At 36.1% G+C, this 20,491-nt stretch overlaps 2 protein-coding genes across 7 annotated transcripts; both read left to right on the top strand.

The window, feature by feature from the left end:
* The first annotated feature begins 6,873 nt into the window (after positions 1–6,873).
* Positions 6,874–13,518, top strand: LOC105142278 (kinesin KP1). Of its 6 annotated transcripts, none has more exons than XM_011049835.1 (12): positions 6,874–6,983; positions 8,087–8,387; positions 8,498–8,581; positions 8,880–9,047; positions 9,173–9,279; positions 9,471–9,649; positions 9,904–10,065; positions 10,251–10,466; positions 10,669–10,706; positions 10,975–11,102; positions 11,435–12,878; positions 13,153–13,518. In XM_011049835.1, exons 2-12 carry the CDS (start codon positions 8,192–8,194, stop codon positions 13,266–13,268), a joined length of 2,838 nt encoding a protein of 945 aa, XP_011048137.1. In that variant the 5' UTR covers positions 6,874–6,983; positions 8,087–8,191; the 3' UTR covers positions 13,269–13,518. The 6 variants fall into 6 exon arrangements, with proteins under 6 accessions (XP_011048137.1, XP_011048138.1, XP_011048134.1 ...); XM_011049836.1 differs by lacking the exon at positions 6,874–6,983 and adding an exon at positions 6,999–7,597 and having other exon boundaries at positions 8,169–8,387; XM_011049832.1 differs by lacking the exon at positions 6,874–6,983 and adding an exon at positions 6,999–7,597.
* Positions 13,519–14,290: 772 nt separating this feature from the next.
* On the top strand, positions 14,291–18,884 carry LOC105142277 (transcription factor Pur-alpha 1-like). Its single transcript, XM_011049830.1, has 5 exons — positions 14,291–14,896; positions 15,008–15,055; positions 17,574–17,714; positions 17,833–18,078; positions 18,328–18,884. The coding sequence occupies exons 1-5, from the start codon at positions 14,594–14,596 to the stop codon at positions 18,478–18,480; spliced, it is 891 nt and encodes a 296-aa protein (XP_011048132.1). The 5' UTR covers positions 14,291–14,593; the 3' UTR covers positions 18,481–18,884.
* The last annotated feature ends 1,607 nt before the right edge of the window (positions 18,885–20,491 follow it).

The following is a 20,491-nucleotide window of genomic DNA, read 5'->3' as shown; positions in this document are numbered from 1 at the left end:
AGACAAAAATAATAATCCCAACCCAAGGAAGTTAACCTTAATCATTAGAATAAAAATTTTGTTTTCTTTCAAATAAAGCCCTATAACTATATGTTGATTTAATGAGTATAAAAGAAAGGTTTATTAATATCTTGTTTAAGAGGTATTGAGCAGATATATAAATTTAATGAGAGTTTGTTTATCCAGATGAATGATAAATACCTTGCTTTGTAAAATTTATAAATTATTTTTCTATTTTAACACTTGATTACTAGGGACTAGTAATAAGCTGGTTGGGAGGTGTGATTAGTACTTAAAAGTGCATTTTTATCAAGATTTTATTTTATTATTTTGTGCTTAAAGTATTAATAACTTCTTAACTAAAACATGTTTTATAATAACATATATAATAATATAAGATACCTTTAATTTATGGTAAATGTTCATTTTAAATGCGGGCCTATCACATAAATGAAAGGATTGATTGACGAGTTTAAGAACTGAAATTGAAAGGACAAAAAGATGGCCAAACTTAGAAAAGAGATATTGGTGCAGTCCAAACCGGAACACTGTTCGGTAATTGGGTCATACCTAGAGCTGTAGATCTTGGATTTAGGTCTACTTTATATGGATGGAAAGATAAGACATAGGCCTACAACTTTCATATGGAGCCCAAGATTTAGAAAGGTCATTTTCAAGTCTAAATTATAGCAACTCGATTAGATTGATTTTTATAGCCAACTCAGTGATTTTTTAGCTCGTTTTTGGCCAAGTCAAGCTTGTTTCTAGTATTTTCAACCATTTCAAACATAACCATTGTGTCTGTTTTATGAAACAGCACACTAAAGTTATTGTTTTTGGCTTTTTTTAGCATAAAAATGCATGTTTTAACAATTTTAGGAGTCCATTTATAATCTAAAGATGTCCTAATAACTAATATTTTAGAAGAAAAATTAGTGGGGAATGCTAGCATACCTTCACAATACAGCCTAGTATCGAGTACCAAATTCGAGGTGGAGAAGTTTGATGGGAAAGGTAATTTTAACATGTGGAAATGTGAAGTTATGGATATGTTTGTCCAAATAAATTTGGATTTCACTATACAAAATAAACTAGAGGATTTGGATTATAAAAGTTGGGAAAGGATAAATCGGTTGGCCTGCAATTCCATCTAACTTTATCTTGTAAAGGATAAAAAGTATGCCTTTTCAGAACAAAACACTGCAAAGGAATTATGGCAAGCATTGAAGGACAAGTTTATAAAGAAGAGTATAAAGAATCGTCTCTACTTGAAAAAAAGGATCTTCTATTTTCAACATGAGAAAAGTACTTCCATGAATGAGCATCTGAATGATTTTAATAAAATGATAGCTGATTTAAAAAATTTGGATGTGAAAATCGATAATAAAGATAAGGCTCTATTATTATTGAATTCACTGCCTGACATATATAAACATCTCGTCACTACTTTATTGCATGGTAAAGAAAATATTAAATTTATTGATGTGTCCAATGCTTTGATGAAAAATGAGTACTAGAAGAAGGCCCAAATTATTCATAAAGAGTTAACATCAGAAACATTGACAGTTAGGGGTAGAACAAATCCCAGAAGATTTCAAGGGCGAGGGAGATCTCGCTCAAAATCTAGAAGAGAATCATCAAGGTGATGATATCTTGCAAAAGATGAGTGTGCCTTTTATCATAAAAAGGGCACTTGAAGAAAGATTGACCAATCAAGGGTAATAATAAAAAAGATGAACCAGCTGTAAACGTTGCACGAGATAAAGATGAATGAGACTCTAAATTTATGGTCTCATCACCAGAAAACCATTCTGGTGAATGGGTTCTTGATTCTGCATGTTCCTATCATATGTGCCCTAACAAACACTTATTCTCTAGACTCAAGGAGTTCGATGGAGGAGTTGTATTAATGGATAATGATGATGGTTGTGAGATCAAAGTGATTGAGCCTATCCATCTAAAGATGCATAATGGGGTAGTCAAGACACTAACTGAGGTACGGTATGTTCATGACTTGAAGAAAAATCTCTTCTTACTTAAAGTTTTAAAATCCAGTGGTTATAAGATTATCATGTATGGTGGAGTCCTAGGAGCAATCCGTGGTGCATTAGTTGTCTTAAGAGGCTCAGGGATAGGAAACTTATATTTTTTAGATGGATCTATAGTTACTGGTACAACAGTTGTCTCTAAAAGCATAGAAGATGGTGAAGTAGATAATTCTAGACTTTAGCACATACGCGTAGGGCATGCTAGTGAAAAGACTTTGAAAGGATTGGTCAAGCAAAGTGTATTAAAAGGTGTCAAGACTGGGAAACATGGGTTCTGTGAGCATTATATTCTTGAAAAACAGACAAGAGTCAAATTTAACACTATAATACACAACACAAAAAGGATTCTTGATTATGTTCACATAGATTTATAGGGACCTTCAAAGAATGAATCTCTTGGAGGTAATTGGTGGTTTGTTACTTTTATTGATGATTTGTCAAGATGAGTATGGGTGTATATGATGAAACACAAGGATAAGGTCCTTGACATCTTTCTGAAATGGAAGAAAATGGTGGAAACTCAAACTGGAAAGAGAGTTAAGACTTTTCGGTTAGATAATGGTGGAGAGTACACTTCAAATCCTTTCTTTGAAGTTTGTCATAATAAAGGGATCAAATGACATTTTACTATACATAAAACACCACAACAAAATGGAGTAGCAGAACACATGAATGACACATTCGTGAAGAAATTCCGATGTATACTATCACATTCGGGACGAAGCAAAGTGTTCTGGGGCGAGGCACTAAGCCATACCCTTATTTGGAAGAACTCCTTTAAAGGTATGGTCATGCTCTCCTGTAAATGATTATAACTTAATGCATATATTTGGTTGCTCAACGTATTATCATGTTACCAAGTCCAAGCTAGATCCTAGAGCCAAGAAAGCTATATTTTTGGGCTTTGATAGAGGAATAAAATGTTACAGACTCTGGTGTTCTGATTTAAAGAAAGTAATTTTAAGTAGAGATGTCACTTTTGATGAGTCGGCATGTTACAGTAAGTGAAAACATAGGAGAAGGAAAAATAGTCTAGTGATGCACAACAGGTGGAGTTTGAGACTTTAGTCATTCCTATAAAGAATGTTTAAACAATCCCTACTGAAGGAAATTCATATGAAAGTTTAAATGAAGAGGATGCAACAACTCTAACAATCACACAATAAGAATCCATTGCAATGAGTAAACCAAAAAGATTTATCAAGAAACCTACTCGGTATTGTAACATGATGGCTTATGCATATCCAGTTATTGATGATGGAATCTCCTACACCTATAAAGAAGTAGTACAGATGTAGAAATCACAAAATGGAAAGAGGCAATGGATGGAGAGATGAAATCTCTCCACAAGATTCAAACTTAGAATTTGGTACAACTCCCTAGGGGAAATAAGACAATTGGTTGCAAGTGGGTATATACCAAGAAGAAAAGTAATCCTGAAAAAAGATAATATTCATTTCAAAGTATGATTAGTAGCAAAAGGTTATGCTCAGAAGGAGATGATAAATTATAATGAGGTATTCTCTCTAATTGTTAAGCACTCATCAATTCGTATTCTGCTAATATTGGTTGCTCAGTTTGATTTGGAGTTAGCCAAACTTGATGTGAAAATTGCCTTCCTACATGGAGATTTAGAAGAAGAAATTTACATGTCTCAGCTAAATGATTTCAAAGTTACTGGGAAAGAGAATTAGGCTTGTAAACTAAAGAATTCATTATATGGATTGAAATAATCTCCTTGCCAGTGGTATAAGCAATTTGATAAGTTCATAATGGAACATGGATACACACGAGTCAGTTTGACAACTATGTATATTTTTGCAAACTTCTTGATGGTTTTTTTATCTATTTACTTTTATATATGGATGATATATTGATTTCATCGAAGAGCAAGGTGAAGATTGATAGACTAAAAGCTCAACTAAGAACTGAGTTTGAAATGAAGGACTTTGAAAAAGCTAAGAAGATTCTTAGGGTGGAGATTCAAAGAGAGAGAAGAAAGGGCATAGTTTGTTTGACACAAATCCAATACTTGAAGAAAATTCTAAAAAGATTTGAGGTAGATATTAAGACTAAGCATGTAAGTACACCTCTAGCTTCTCATTTTAAGCTAAGTGCTTCAATGTCTCCATGCACTAAGAAAGAGCACAAGCATGTGGCTTAAATTCCATATGCAAATATAGTTGGTGCATTAATGTATATGATGGTTTGCACAAGACCAAATATTTAACATGCAGTTAGTATGGTGAGCAGGTATATGTATGATCTAGGAAAGGGTCATTGACAGACAGTTAAGTGGATTCTACGATACATTCATGACACAATTGATATTGGTTTGAAGTTTGAGAGGGATGATGGATTAAGATTAAATTTAGTTGGTTATGTGGACTCGGACTATACTGGTGACTTAGACAAGCATCGTTCCACAATAGGTTATGTGTTTACACTTGTTAAAAGGCCTGTAACTTGGAGGTCAACGTTACAATCAACAGTAGCTTTGTCAACAACTGAAGCAGAGTATATGGTAGTAATGAAAACTTTCGAGGAAGATATTTGGTTACATGGGTTTATTGAAGATTTGAGAATTGTTCAAAAGCACGTGAATGTCCATTGTGATAGTCAAAGTGCTATTTGTTTTGCAAAGAATCGGGTTCATCATTCCTGCACCAAGCACATCGATGTTCAATTTCATTTTGTTTAAGAAATTGTTGATGAAGGGGATATTCTGCTACAAAAAATTAGTACCACAGATAATCCAGTTGACATGCTCACAAAATATGTCTCAAGGATCAAATTTCAACATTGTTTGGACTTGGTCAACATTTCTCGGTGTTCAGCACCTTTAGGGTTCAGTGCCATATGACGCATTAGAGGCATCATTGATTGATCATGAGGATTAGATGGAAAAGTCTTGCCAAGGTGGAGATTTGTAGCAAATTTATCAACATTTTTTTCAACCAACATTCAACCACCATCAGCCACTATCACTCACCTTTCAACCACTATCAACCAATATCACTTTCAATCATTTTATTTATTGTAGTAGTTATTTGATAATTATCGGTTGCTGCCAAGACTTTTATTTTTTCTATAAATGGAGGCAAAGAGAGAGCAACAGGTGTGTAAGTGTGGTGAAAGCAAGAGGTGTGAAAGTGTGGTAAGTGCAACTTCAAAAGTGCGAAAGAGCAAATTTGAGATAAATACCAAGTGTAAGAGTTAAACACTAGGTTTTATGGGATTGTACTGACTTGAGTTGAGTGTTCATATCATTTCTCCAATAATATATAATCTGTTGCCTCCATAGACATACTCGATTTTGAAGAGCTACGTGAATATGTTTGTTTGTGTTTTTTTATATGTTTTTGTTTTTGACCCAGTATACACAGTAAAACATACATATATACATACATATATGTATAGAATCACGTGATATCATTATGCTTGTAGATTGATTATTTTTCTTTTTCCAAGTTAAAATATGCATCTTATCCATGAAATTGAGTTAATAGATTCAATTTTATCATACGAAAACGGATGAGGGATGGAATTGTTAAGACCAAGGGAAGTAGATGGGGGAGAAACCACTAGCTAGATCTTGAAAATGAGGATATGAATGATCTGGTCTGTTTAATAAACATAAGAGTTGGGGACTGAATTGCAGTTATCCCTGCATATTTGTGCTCAATTAGAACTCCCACGTCTCCACCAACCAAGACTTTTTCTTAAAAAAAAGAATATTGTTTAGGATGATATGATTGTGAGGACTTTGGTTTAGAATAGGATTCTGTTCCTTTCCTAGATATCCCCACACCTATACACCTTTACCATTAATGTACGACATAGAAACCAACTCTTATTCCCTCACTCCCTTGGCTTGGACCCCTCGTCACTTCATTTTGGCCCTCCCTCCTAATTAACGAGCTAGCCCCACATCAATATATCCTCGACTTTGAATATTCAATATTCTACTAAAGAAATATTGAAAACGGAGATCTCGATCAATATGGAGATTAACCCTTCACACCACCTAGCTTACCAGCCCGCACCAACGTTAACTGGTTAAGTTGCCTTTGATTACTTTCCTTGGTATTTATTGCCCACCAACCCAAGGATTAATGCAGTTAGGTGGCCGGCCCGAGTCTCACCATGCAAGCAACCAATAGCATCGCATTGAGAACAAGACTGTGTATGATCGATGCAGACGATAGTATTGTTTTTTGATTCAGTACCATGAATATGTTGGGAACGAAACCCAACCCAACATCTCTAAACATTCATTCGATGATGGAATAGCATAATAATTAAACTCCCCTCTCTCTCTAGTATTTATAGTTTAGAATTCCGAAGGTGGCAAATTGAAAACCCTGATGGGATCTCCCATTTCCTGTTAGGAATAATACAAGTAATATCAGAGATCGATGGCTTCGGACATTGGATTCTGTCAGGACCAATCCACATATCTAAACATTTAATAAATACCATGTAGTTTCGGGCAGTACTCCAGTACATATATCTGTGCATGTGAAATTCTTCGAAAAAGACAACGTCCATAGCTAGGGTTGGTGGCCATCGGTTAATTATGACTTGTGTAACTTGCATATTTAATTTGAAGAACGCGAAATTATTTTAAGTTGAAGGAAATTCATTTGTGAAAAAGTATCAAAGCCCACCAGTCACTCTGTTTATTTATTAACTTCCTTGTTGTTTGTGTCATTATCGTAGGTTGGAACCGTATTTTCTCTGGCCCAGTGAGTGGTTCTGAGACGTGGTTTGCACATCAATTATTAAGTAGCCATGAGATCATGAATGTTGGATCATAAATATATGCATACTCAATCCAAAGACTACTATTGTTATGGTTGGTGAGCTAGCACTGGAATTAAATACCAAGTCTTTAATCAATACATAGCAGCAGCTCATCATCATGATCAACCGGTAATATCATTATTTATTAGCATGAATAGTCTTTCACCCCAATTAGTCATCTAAAGAAGAAGTGCTGGCTGTGTGAATTATCATATGCATCCTCTATGTTGGGTATGCATAAATGGTATATATGTGCCCTTCACCATAGACAACTCTCTCTCCTCTCTCTAGTATTCCTGCAAGGCAAGGCAGACAGGCCTTTTGTCACGATGTTTGCTAGCGACCACCGATATTAATAATCTGTAGTAGCATCACAACACATAATTGAATGCTTTAGTGTTCATATCTGCTGGCTCTCACATGGGGTTTCAGATAGATAGATCAGATAAACAGTGTTATTTTCAGTTGCCATAACTGGAGCAATCTTGACAAATATTACTTGTAGTTCACTACAACACCACCACCATAGCCTGATTCGCTTCTCTTCCCTTCTGCTAGCTATATTTCATATCATCAGGACTACTTCTGTTCCCATTCAAAGCCTTTTCTTTTTTCTTTTTTCCTTTTTCAAGGAAAGGAATTTCTGTTAATGTTGTATCATCATGCATGTGTCTAATTGGTCCAGGATCGGCCATGTTAGTTGTGGATAAGCTTAAGTCTCAAATACCATGGCCATATTACCGGTATTTTCTTTTATCTGAATCCTCATTCCCCAAAATTTAACTTTATTTCCTTTTGTGCTTCTCCTCAATTCATTAGTGTTAAAATATAATTCTACGCATCATTGTACATTTTTCTTTTTGAGTAGGAAATAAATTAAAGAGTAACAGTAAGCAGAGAGCTTAGATTGAATCTTCTTGTATTGTTTACTTCCCTAGCTGCCCTGTTTCATTCAACAGACTATTGTTGACTGTTTCTTGAGATCATTTTCTGTCCTTTTTTTCTTCAATACAAAATGGTAGCATATAGAAACTTTCAACAACTTGGCATGCAAGAAATTTCTCCTGCCTTTGCTATAATGCTATTCAGTTCTTAATTATAGTTTTAGTTTCTTTATAGGTTCAGCCATTTCTAGAAAGTGAAGCATTCAATCTTTATTATTTCTGAAAGTCAAGGTTCTTGTTCAAACTAGACTATTTCAACTGTTTATAGACTATAGTTCTCGTGTTCAGTTGCCGACTGTGAACTTAAAATAAAGGGCTGGAGGTCATGTAGATGAATGAAACAAAGAAACCATATATGTGTTTTCCACAGACTAGTCTTGACAAGCAGAGAAGATGGATTCGGGAAAATCTGTTAGAAATCATGCTGTATCCCTTCATTCTCTACTTGGGCTAAAGGCACATCTGACTTCCAACTGGGTTAAATCAGTTTTTGAAATAATAAAAACCCTTCAATCTGAAAAATCAGTTGACATGCAGCCAACCAAGTCTGATACCGATGATGATGGTGATTCAATTTCAAAAATACGAGGTAAAAGAAAAACCCTCGTTTTTTTTTCCTTCATAAATCTAGATGCTCCCGTGTCCCTTATTCTTCTTATATTTACTGCTCACTCTTCTATAAATTTTTTCTATGAACAGATGAACTGACTGTCTTGAATAACCACATAAACCAACTGAACATAAAGAGGAGGCAGATCCTAAATGAGTTCTTGGACTTGAAAGGTTAGTCAGGTTTCTTTACAATGATTCAACGAGCATAAAAAATTATCAAGTTGTGCAGCGAAACAGCCATAAATTGAGACTTGGCTTCTACGAAATCATGATCATGTTTTTGTCACCTTAATAGTGACTGATAGCTTGAGTAGAGGCAGACAAGTTGCTGGACTTACTTCACGCCATTCCAACAAGTCATTGCATGGATGATTGCTTTCAACTAACTGAAAAGCCAGGATAGATTGTTTTCAGGACATGCCAAAGCTGATTACAATTGTATATATGCTCATCATATTTGTCATTGCAGGGAACATCCGTGTATTTTGTCGAATAAGACCTATCGCATTTGGGGAGAATTTAGGTCATTTAAGACCTGTTGTAGCATCGAATTCAAATGAAGTTGTTCTAAAGCTTATGGAGAATAAGAGCAAGAGTTACAATTTCGACAAGGTTTTCCACCCAGGTTCATCCCAAGGTGCTTGACGAAGATCAAGTCTCTCTGGTGATTTCGTTTCTTATTCTTCCTTGAACAAAAAGCAAGTAGAAAGCTATTTTATCTTCATTTGACATGACCATGCTTTAATAGTTGGAAATTTCCAGATGAAGTTTTTACAGAAGTTGAACCCATCATCAAATCAGTCCTTGATGGCTACAATGCCTGCATTTTTGCATATGGGCAAACCGGCACAGGAAAAACTTTCACAATGGTAAGAACTAACTATCTAAGATTTCACTCACAACATATTTAGGTATTTCAGATGTTATTTGTTACACAGCCCTTTGACTAGAGTCCTAACGGCACACACTATGCTGAAGACAAAATTCTACATGGATTAAGGTATTCAATCTACGTTTGACTCTTCTAACTGTATGTTGTTCTTGGTTTAATAAATAATAGGAAGGTAGTGCAGATACTACAGGCATAGTGCCACGGGCTATTGAGGCTCTGTTTAAGCAAGCAGTGGATTGTAACCATGCATTTCTCATCAGTTTCAGTATGCTTGAGATTTACATGGGGAATCTAAAGGACTTGCTTGTCCCCAAACCAACAAAAGCTACAGACCCGATGCCACCTAGGTAAGTTTAACTAGCGAAATTGCTAGAATTAACAGAAGGTTTGTTCTCTTTAAGAGTCCACAAAGCTAATCTACCAGTCATTGGAATCAATGTAAGAAACAGGTCGTAAATCAGTAACTAACCTGCCTTTGCAGAACAGTATATTCTCAGATCATAAATGTTTTCTAGGCACGGGGTTATCTAGCTGCATTTTTAATCATTTTAAATGTATTAAGGCCATCCTTTCTAACACGATCCAAAATCTCTAAATACAGCCTTTCAATTCAAACAGATCCAAAGGGAGGAATTGAAATTGACAACCTTGTGGCCATTAAGGTGAACGACTTCAACCAAGCTCTGAGGCTGTACAGATTGGGCTGCCGATTCAGAACAACGGCCTCCACAAATTCCAACCTGACATCTAGCAGATCTCACTGGTAATCGACTTTACCTGATTAGACTGTTGTATGTCAGTCAGTGCAGTTCAGCACGAGAATAGAGCTTGAAAAACAGCCAGTCGTGCAGTTGTCTTGATATATGTACTGATTCCAGAACATCCTTTGAGAAAAGGCAGTTATCATCCTCTGTTCTAATCTTGTTTCTTATATATTGCTCACAATAGCATGATACGGGTAGCAATAACTTGCTTCGATGCTACTGAAAGGCGACGGGAAACAAATAAATTATGGTTAGTTGACCTCGGGGGAAGCGAGCGTGTATTGAAGACAAAGGCATGGGGCAAAAGACTCGATGAAGGGAAAGCCATTAATCTGTCACTCTCTGCTCTTGGGGATGTGATTAGTGCCCTCCAAAGGAAAAGGCACCATATACCTTACAGGTAACAGTGAGCTCACCAAACACTCAATTTCTTGGTATATGAGAGTTTGGCCTTTTGGCCATTCAACCCTATTTCGTTCATATCTTCCATCAAAGTAAGAGCCTGCAGTTGGTTGTTTAAAATAGTCATAGAATTGTTACTAGTTCTTATGGTTTCTCCAGAGTCCCAACTAAAAGCTAACTTATGGTTTTACTCTTGACAGGAATAGCAAGCTGACACAGGTTCTTAAAGATTCTTTAGGTAACTATCCTTAATCATGTCCACACTCCTGTCTATGTGATTACAGCCGCTAACCAGACGCGGGGTGTTCTGTTCTCATCTCTGTTTAAGTACCCTACTAATTCTCAAACAACAATTTCTATCAGAGTTAATTCTCTCATATCTGTTATATATTCCTTTCATGATATGTGACTTCTTGAAGAAAATAACTCATTGTCATATAGATCATCTTCTTCATTTCCATCTAAATATTCCTTGCTAATGTAGTCCCCTCCGCGGCTATCCTCAGGTGATGATTCAAAAACAATTATGCTGGTCCATGTCAGTCCCAAAGAAGAAGATTTGTGTGAGACCATATGTTCTTTAAATTTTGCAACAAGGGTGAAAAGCGTTCATCTAGGAAATGAGGATACAATTGTAAGTAGACCAAAAAAAAAACAAAACTTTGATTAAGATTGTGCTTATTACATTATCATCATGCAGCGAATAGCAAGCATTGAGTCCGAAATGCATTAAGTAACAGGTTAATGGAATATGCTTGCATGATGTCAAATTATAAAATTTAACTACATCACTTGTTAATAACTCCAGAAACTCTTCCACGACTATGTTTTGAGTCCAGAAGAAGTCTGTTAAATATAATCTAATGAAAATTATTAGATTTTCATATTCTATTGAACAATTTAAGTGAAGCGAGTAAAATAAAATAATAGATGAACTGACCAATGAGGTGAACGTTTGATAATCAGGAAGCGAAAGAGAAAAAGGGAGTTGCAATGGCAGATCTGCAGCAAGAGATGAAACATATTGAAGATGAACGGCTGCTTGTTAGAAGTGACATTGAGAAATTAAACAAGAAATTAGAAAATCTAACAGGGACAAATCCATCGTCTGAGGAGCAACTGGAGGCATTCCATTCTTTAATCAAAGAACAGCTTACAAAGAGCAGGATAGTAGATATTACAGTGACTCCCTTATCAAAGGTACCAAGATTTATGAGGCCAACCATTTGCAGCAAAAGAAAATCTGGGACGGGGCATCAAACTTCTGAAGGAAGAGATGACACAGTCCTGACAAGAAGGAGAAGACCAACATCTCATCGCGCGGAGTCTGTGAGTTTCCCTGTAAAGTATCATTCAGAATACAATTCAGAGCGCAGCATTTCCAGATCTAGCCGTTTGGCGGAGTTGAACTTGAAAATTAGTGCTGATAGTGCAACAGAATGCAGCCAAGTCGCATCCGAAACTGATTTTAAATCTAACGGTCTCCAAGAACAAGAAAGAGCACTAGGAAGTTTGATTAGTCAAAAGGTTGGCATCAGTCACATCCAGAAAAATAGCAGTGGACAGGTGAATAAAATTAACCACATCAAATTTTCGAAGGTTGATAATTGGCTGCATCTACAGAAGAGTGAATCCACTCTAAGCAGTTGCAGTCGAAGGACAAAACGGGTTTTAGCTGTTCCAATTCCTGAGAGGAAACATAAGACTAATGTACAGAGCAAAGCAGAAGAGAAAGTGCAAGACTATGTGTATACAAAGCAAGAAGTTGTCAACCATGATAAATTAAATAATCTTGCAACTACAGTTGCAGTTGGGAAGCCCATATCAGAAGTGGTCATTGAAAAACCACTGAAGATGTTAAGAGATTTATTTAATGAGGACTCAAGATCCGATGTTACTACTCCATTACAGACAAGTGGAGGGGAAACAACGATACAAATACAGCATTCTGTGGATGGCTCATTAACAAGGGATAGTGAAAATGACACCTCTTCTCCACCAGATGAGTGTTCTCCTAGACTTGAAGAATGTGAGGATGGAAACGGGGTCATGTCAACTACACAGGCACCGGAAGGAAAAATACAAAGTTCAGATTGTTTGATGCTAAAGAACAGTGGGTGCAGTGAATGCTATCCATCTGAGTTATATACTACTTCTGTTTGTTCAAAAAGAGATTCCGGAGCCTCATTTTCCATGTTAGAACTGGAACCATGCTGTCAGAAAGCACCCACTGAATCAAATATGGAAGACAGTGAAACTCAAGGTTTTTACTCCTTTCGACCCTTGGAGAAAGAGACAAGACATGGCCTTCTTCAGTTGAAATCTCAAAGAGCTTTATTTACGAACAGCGAAAATCATGAGGACTTTGCTGTGCCATTTGGTAAACCAGAAGGAAAAGTACAGAACACAGGTAAAACTTCAATGTCTAAACTAAATATTTCTCTCATGTCTTGACCATGTTCATGGTTATAAATGGAGCAATGGCCAACCTCCAAATCCACAAAACCTACCCCCCCCCACAACCCCCCCCCCCCCCCCGCCGTTTTTTCTTTCTTTCTTTACCATTTAAAAACAAAACCTCTAAGGTAACTTCCATGAAATAAAAACCAACTTATATCTTATGGTTATTCCTATTTAGTTACGTTACAGTTCATCTTCTTACAATTTGCTCATGTTTTGGGCAGGAATATGCCATGTTGTTAAGCAGAAAATCGAGATTTTATGCTCCAGTGCTCTTCTAGGATTAGGACTTTATAACCTGGGATTTGACCATGATTTCTTCTATGGTTTAATGCTTTGAAGCAGCTCCAGTGGAAGACGACCTGTGGAATGTATATATTTATTTTTCTGTCTGTATACAATATGCTCATTTCAACTTTACTATCCCTGGCAAGGCTACAACAGTGGGATATCCTAGACGCTATCTTGCATAAAAAATTCTTATGCTGTGAGTCCAATCTGTAATTTTATTTATTTATTTATTTTTCTGAACGAGAACTCACAAAATGTAGCAGCGGCATTATTTAAATAGAACTACACAAGATTTTGGAGGAAGGAGTGTCAAACAAGCTGATTATCTTTCAACTCGTCTTTCTAAAATAAAAGGGAACCTCAATATTAACAGGCTCATTGTGTTTTAATCATTTTTGCAACTGAACTTGCCAACTCTGCATACCTGGAATTATAACAAGAAACAAAGAATTGGAAGCAGGAAAGGAAAAGGAAAATTGATATGTGTGAACATGAAAATCTACCAACAGGCCAAGAAAAATATGCTGATTTTGCAAAGACACAACTCCTTGCTGAGAAATGAGACGTCGAAGCCATTCCCATGTCAATGTGAGTATTATTGCTTGACTGCTGAACATGTGAGGTAGGGCAGGCTTTGAGATGGTTACAGCATTTAGTAATCCAACGCCACCGGAAGTTGGATTAGTAACCTTTAGAAGTAGAATTGCATCCTATATTTGTTTTTGAAGGAGTAATAGCAATGCATAGACGGGGTAAACAAGACAAGGGAATTGTGCAAATTAAGGGCCCTGCTTACTCGCCAACTCCAAGCGACCAGTTAAATAAATAAATAAAAGCCTTGTCTTCTTGTTATTTTAGTCGTTCAGTTCAGTCCTTGACTTGAGTTCAGTTCAAAAGAGTTTCACTGAGTTGGAGGAGGGAGACTTCACTTCACTTTTCACAGGGAGGGAGAGACAGAGAGTCGTAAGTAGTTGTAATTTTATTTTACCAGACAGACTAGACTGGCTGTCATATTATATTTTCCTTATTATTATTATTATTTTTTTAAACCAAATGAAAATGGGGCCAAGTCAATGGTATGGTGGTTCGTTCACTATCCCTCTTGCTTCAGTGTCTCCTTTTCCCCTTCCTTTCTTCTCTTCTCTTCTCTCTCCGAACCCTAAACCAAAATTCTATTACGCCATCCTCCTCCTCGATCTTCCTCCTAAACCTCTAACTTCCACATCTTACTCTTCTTATTGTTGTTCTTGCTTTTGCTGCTCCTGCTCTTCCCGATTGGAGTGTGTGGCAATCTATCGTTATCTTTCAGATCTACCTCCTCCATCAGCAGTCCCTTTTTTAATCAAAATTACTTGTTATTATTTAGTAGACTAGATGGAGGGGAATTCTGGTGGAGGTAGTGGCAGTGGAGCAGCAGCAGCGGGTGGAGGAGGAGGGAATGATGTTGAGCTCATGTGTAAGACTCTACAAGTGGAACACAAGCTTTTCTATTTTGATCTAAAAGAGAATCCTCGGGGTCGTTACCTAAAGATATCGGAGAAGACTTCAGCCACCAGGTCCACCATCATCGTCCCCTTCTCTGGGATTTCTTGGTTCTTGGATCTCTTCAATCACTACGTTGATAATTCTGCTGATGATCAGGACCTCTTTAGCAAGGAATTGCAGCTCGACACCAAGGCATTCTTTTTAATTCACAGTCCTTCTCTGTTACCCCTATCTCTAATCACCAATAGCGTTACCATTCATTCCAAATTCCAATTAATGAATTCCCATTTCCATTACTGTCAGGTTTTCTACTTTGACATTGGTGAAAACAGAAGGGGCCGCTTCTTGAAGGTATACTGTTCCCCCTCCAAAATTTACATCATTGCTCCCCACATAATAAAATAAAACTATGCTATGCTTCCTATTTTATTGCTTTTAATAACCACATTGATTCTCAATCTATTTGCTGTGACACTGTGCTATGCGTCTTATTTGTTACTGTTAAGCAGACCCGACAACAAGCCATGCTTATCTATACACAGCCTTTTATGCTCCGTGGAATGGTCTACGGTTTAAGGTTTAGAGAGAGATTATGTCGTTACCTGGGACTTATTTTTATCTATCCCAACATCGGATTGAGAGGGCTTGCCAGCTCTTAACCTCCTAATATCATTCTGCCACACTGTGGGCTCTTCTTCGTGAAGCAGCTGCCAAGACTACAGCTCCTTTTACTCTTGTCATCTCCTAGAAATTTATTTACCCAGGATAGAAATAGGATAAGCATTTCTTCTTTCACTCCGCTATGATGCTACAAGAGCCTTTATAGGCATTTCATTTACCCATATTCCTGAAGATCTGAGGGTGCTTTTATTTCCCTTCTTTTGGTTGCCTCTAGCTTGTTCTTTTGGAGAAACTCATTCTCCAAAATTTTTTATATTTCCCTCCTTCTAGTAGTTTTCTATTTTTTCCTCCAACTAATAACTAGTTCCTGTATAATAATAATGCTGTACTTGAAATTAAGGCCAACCTAGGCGCTGTCTTTGAGAACTGTTAAGAACATACACATGGACAGGATTTTATCTTTGCACTTGCTGTTAAATGGTCAACTTCCATGCTCTTATGCTATTCTTCCATATAATCAAAAGAGGACAAATTGGTAGGATATCAATAATCTCGTACAATCCTTGCAGAGTATAGGATTCATACAACCAGTCTTCATGTAGTGGCTGGCTTTTGTATGAAAGAGTTTGTACATTTCCCAGTTTTGGATGTTTCAACAAAAGTCTAGATACATCTATACGTCTAAACATTGGTCATTCTAAATCACAAGAGCAAAATGGAAACAAGATTTTTGCGTAGGTCTTACTGTTCTCGTAAACTCTCTCTCTGTTGTGACCATTATATGCTGCACATGGACATGCTATTAGGAAGAGAGCTTCTAGGGAGCTGCAATCGCCTTTATATAAGTTCTCTGAGCATTACTCTATCAACTATACAATGACTATAGTTTGCAAGCTGCCAACTCTTTTCAAGAACGTGCTTTCTTCTAGTAAATGTTTGATGTGCTCATACCTTCCAACGTCAATTAGTGAAAAAAATTTGTCTTGGTTGTGATGTAGATGGAAACACAAAAACAAAGAAGACAACAACAAGAATGACAGAGTTTGACATAATAGGGTTAACACAACAAGAACCCTAATTTGTACGTTTATTTATGATAATGAAGTTTGATATATTCTGCCTCTCTAAGAGGTTTATATCTCAGAAACCGACCTTAACAAGAAAAGAAAATCAGAATCCTTAAATAAAAAGAATAATAACAAGATATCCTAAAGCAACATAAAATTCAGAAAAATAACAACGCTGGCTCAAACAATATATTCGGGACCTGATATTGGGGAATTGGAAGTTATGGCCTTGTATTGCCAAGTTATTGGTTTGGGCGTAGCTTTGTCTCACAAATCTATAAATGCATCTGCTAAGCTATCTGCATAATTGTTGGTGGCAAACCCCTATCTAACTTTGGCAGATCCCCATCTAACTCTCCAAAACCTTCACTTTCTTCTAGCTTGAACACATCTATAGTGGATCCAGAACCTAGTATGAACTTGCAACCTATAAGACCATTTTAGGCTATTCGTGGCCATTGCATCAAAATCACTATCCCTTGGGATGATCAGATTTCTACTAGAGGGATTGCTATGCATATCCTGAAAATCCACTTTTATGGAAAGTTCCTTTAAAGAAGCTGTATATTTTATCAAATTTACTGTTCCCTTCAGCTTCAAAACCTTTCTTTCTGTCATTGTATAATTTATTGTATACACCCCTTATTTTTGGGAGTCTTTGTTGATGCCACAAATTCAACACATGGTTCAAAATCTCCTAACTTGTACATTGTAATTTTGTTTAATGAGGGAACTTTATGGGAATTAATGGAACATGATAAAGAAACTTCATCCTATATAAAGTTTATAACCAAAAAAAAAAGAAAAGAGATAAAGCCATATTTATGCTTCAATGAAATATGAGAAGAAAAACTATCAAGGAAAAGAATGTAATAACATCTTGACATATTTTTTTGATCTTCACTAGCATTTGCTCATTCTTTCAAAACTCCTGGGTAAGTTATACAAAGTCTGCTTAGGTTTTTTCCCTTTAGGAGATGTAATTTGTGTGCAAAAGAATGATTGAACATATGCAAGAGTGACAGAGCAGCAGAACTTTCAGACATTAATCATGCTGTCACTTTGATAAAAAAAACAGAAAGGAAATTGGTGTTCTTTGTACATTTTTTCCCCATCTTCAGGGACTATTCAACTTGCTACAATGATCGAAGTTCACTTCTCTAATAGACATACTTGTACAGGTGTCTGAAGCTTCTGTCAGTAGAAACCGAAGTACTATTATTATTCCTGCTGGAAGTTCGCGGGATGAAGGGTGGGCAGCGTTTAGGAACATTCTGGCTGAGATCAGTGAAGCATCAAGACTTTTTATGCTGCCCAATCAGGTGACGCGGTGTTACATGTGCAATCACTTTCCCTTCTTCCCCTAAAAACTCTCTCATTTTTTAAGGGGGTCTCACTTGTGATTATTTCATCCATCTGTTTTTATGCTTGCCAAAACAGCAAAGTTCTGAAACTTCAGAGCAACTTGTTGGACTTTCTGATGACGTAGGGGCTGGCTTCATATCTGGGCACAGTAGCCAATCACCCGCGCCTACTTCTGAACTGAATGTAGACAGATCGGTTGAACTGCCCCCACAGGATGAAATTGGTAATCTGGGGGTGTCAAAGGTAATCAGAGTTGATCAGAAAAGATTCTTCTTTGATCTGGGTAGCAACAACAGAGGTCATTTTCTAAGGATTTCTGAGGTGAGATTTTAAGAGTAATTTTAATTATAGTCCAATGAGAGTTTTTATTCCTTTTCTTCTTGGCCGTGGGAAGGGTGGAGTGATTAATATTTGATAAAATGTAAATTTCTATTTAAGAAGAGGTACCAATGGCCAAGGGGCAGTGCCCCTATACAGGGCCAGGAAAGCTACGTATCCATGATTCTGTGTTGTGAAGTGAAGGCTAGTGGTGTCCATTTGAAATCGTGATGGAATGTTGTCGAAATGCAGGTTGCAGGTAATGATAGGTCCTCCATAATTCTCCCACTTTCTGGGCTGAAGCAGTTTCATGAGATTGTGGGTCATTTTGTGGAGATAACCAAAGATCGAATTGAAGGAATGACAGGAGCTAATGTTCGGACTATAGACCCCCCTCGAAGATGAATGCTTGTCATTTGAAGGTTTGCAGAGAGAGATAAAGAGAAAAAAGGAAATGGTGAAGACTATAGTGGGTTTGTGGAGAAGCATATCACTCTGTATTCTGTCAAGGCGTTGCTTTGCCACATCAAAGTAGATGTTTGATTAGGGTGTGACTGTGGTCAGTTTGTGTTTCTGTTCTTTCAATCTTCCCTATTTTTTTTTTTTGTCTCATTCAAGTCTAATAATCCGATTTATCTGTATGATGATGAACAGAAAAGTTTCGGAGGTAGTTTACAGTGCGCTCTATGTAGTGAATAACAGAAGAAACGAATCAGATAATTGTAATTGTTAATTTTTTTTTTTTGATAGTGTGGCACTGGCAAGGTTGTTACATCTATCAATAATGCTTATTGCAGATGTTTTGTCCAGCTTCAGTTTCATGTCTCTCTCAACAGCTTGTAAAGATGCCTTTTAAATGGTATTTAGAAAACGTAGCCTACTCGAAGAACAAAGAAGCAAGAGCAGAACAAGAACTTGGAGGTTATTGCCATCCATCAAGTTTTATTTATAGATAAAATCAAATCAAAGATTACAAGATGTTTATCAATTATCATAAAGAAAAAGAATCATAACAGCTATATCCTTCTTTGCCTAAGGGATTATGTAATTACATAGACTTATTCTAAGTCAAGTAAATATCTAGCTAAACTTAAGCCTAAAGTTCATGACCAAAAAAAATACGTAACATATAGATAAATATGACTAAAAAATTGCTGATAATAACCTTGAGCTTTGAGCTTTGGTGCCACCACTCCAACACTCCTCCTCGATGTTTTGCTGCCAAAGTTACACATTTCAATCCAATCCTATCCCTTGTAGCTTTAAATTTAGCTAAAAACTTGGTAAATAAATATGCTAACTATTCTGATGAGGTGCAATAAACTAATTCTACTCCCTTTCTTGTTAAAATTGTCTAACAGCATGAAACTTAATTTTCATCCTATCATGAAAAATATAATTTTATAAAATAGTTATTGCTAAAGCGTCATTATATAACAATTTTATGGGACTTCATTGATTAAAGTCCAAATGAGTTAGCATTTTCCTTAACTAGGTCAATTGCTTTACTGTCAGATACGATACTATGCACTCTACCTTAGCAGTAGAATATCCAGTTAATGATTGCTTCTTTGAATTTCAATAGAAAATACTTCCTTCTAGAGCAAAACAATATCCTAAGATGTTCATTATTATATCAACCCAATCATGATTAGAAAAAATAAGTTTAATAAAACTAGATTTCACAAAATATATGCCAAACTCGATAGTGTCTTTTAAATATCTTAGAACTCTTTTCGTTGTCAAATAGTGATTTTAACTTTTATAAGTTTTACTATATAGTTTTTTAACTCCATCCTTTTTTTTTTCAAACTTTTTTCTTTGTACCATAAAGGTACTAATTGGTTTGCAATTTTATGTTGCAAACTTATTTAATTGCTTCAAAGAGAATCTCTTTTGATATAGGAAATAACCATGTGCATATTGAGTTACCTTCGTGCATATAAAAATATGTCAGCAAACTAAGTGCATTCATCTCAAATTTATCCTTTAAGTTGACTTTAAATTCTTCTACCAGTTGCTTTTTGTCACTTGTGATTAACAAATCATCTACATATACTAACATAATCAGCTAATGTTTACTAGCATGCTTCACATACAAAGTTACTTTATTCGTATTCCTTTCAAAGCCTAAGCTTAAAAGGTGACTGTTTAGTTTACTATACCAAGCCTTAGAAGTCTATTTAAGTTCATATAAAGCTTTTTTTAGTAAATATACTTTATTTGTTGTATTTTTTTTATGTAAAACCATTAAGTTGTTTAACATATATTTCTTCACTTAAAAAGCCATTTAAAAAATAGAAATTTGACATTCAATTGAAAGATATGCCAAGCATTTTGAGCTATTAAAACAAGAAAATTTTTTTATCATATCAAGCCTAGACACTAGAGAAAAAGTATGAGTGAAATCAATACA

Source organism: Populus euphratica, unplaced genomic scaffold, assembly GCF_000495115.2.
Source record: "Populus euphratica unplaced genomic scaffold, PopEup_1.0 scaffold140.1, whole genome shotgun sequence".
Lineage (NCBI taxonomy): Eukaryota > Viridiplantae > Streptophyta > Magnoliopsida > Malpighiales > Salicaceae > Populus > Populus euphratica.
Note: the sequence above shows the minus strand (reverse complement) of the source record. Positions and strands in the feature narration are given on the sequence as shown.

What these genes read in the sequence shown, in the direction of transcription:
- LOC105142278 (XM_011049835.1), top strand. Translation starts at nt 8,192, where the DNA reads ATGGATTCGGGAAAATCTGTTAGAAATCATGCTGTATCCCTTCATTCT. An exon ending in TTCAATTTCAAAAATACGAG is followed by an intron (nt 8,388 to 8,497) that starts GTAAAAGAAAAA and finishes TTCTATGAACAG; the next exon opens with ATGAACTGACTGTCTTGAAT. An exon ending in TGAGTTCTTGGACTTGAAAG is followed by an intron (nt 8,582 to 8,879) that starts GTTAGTCAGGTT and finishes TTGTCATTGCAG; the next exon opens with GGAACATCCGTGTATTTTGT.
- LOC105142277 (XM_011049830.1), top strand. Translation starts at nt 14,594, where the DNA reads ATGGAGGGGAATTCTGGTGGAGGTAGTGGCAGTGGAGCAGCAGCAGCG. An exon ending in GAAGGGGCCGCTTCTTGAAG is followed by an intron (nt 15,056 to 17,573) that starts GTATACTGTTCC and finishes ATACTTGTACAG; the next exon opens with GTGTCTGAAGCTTCTGTCAG. An exon ending in ATTTTCTAAGGATTTCTGAG is followed by an intron (nt 18,079 to 18,327) that starts GTGAGATTTTAA and finishes GTCGAAATGCAG; the next exon opens with GTTGCAGGTAATGATAGGTC.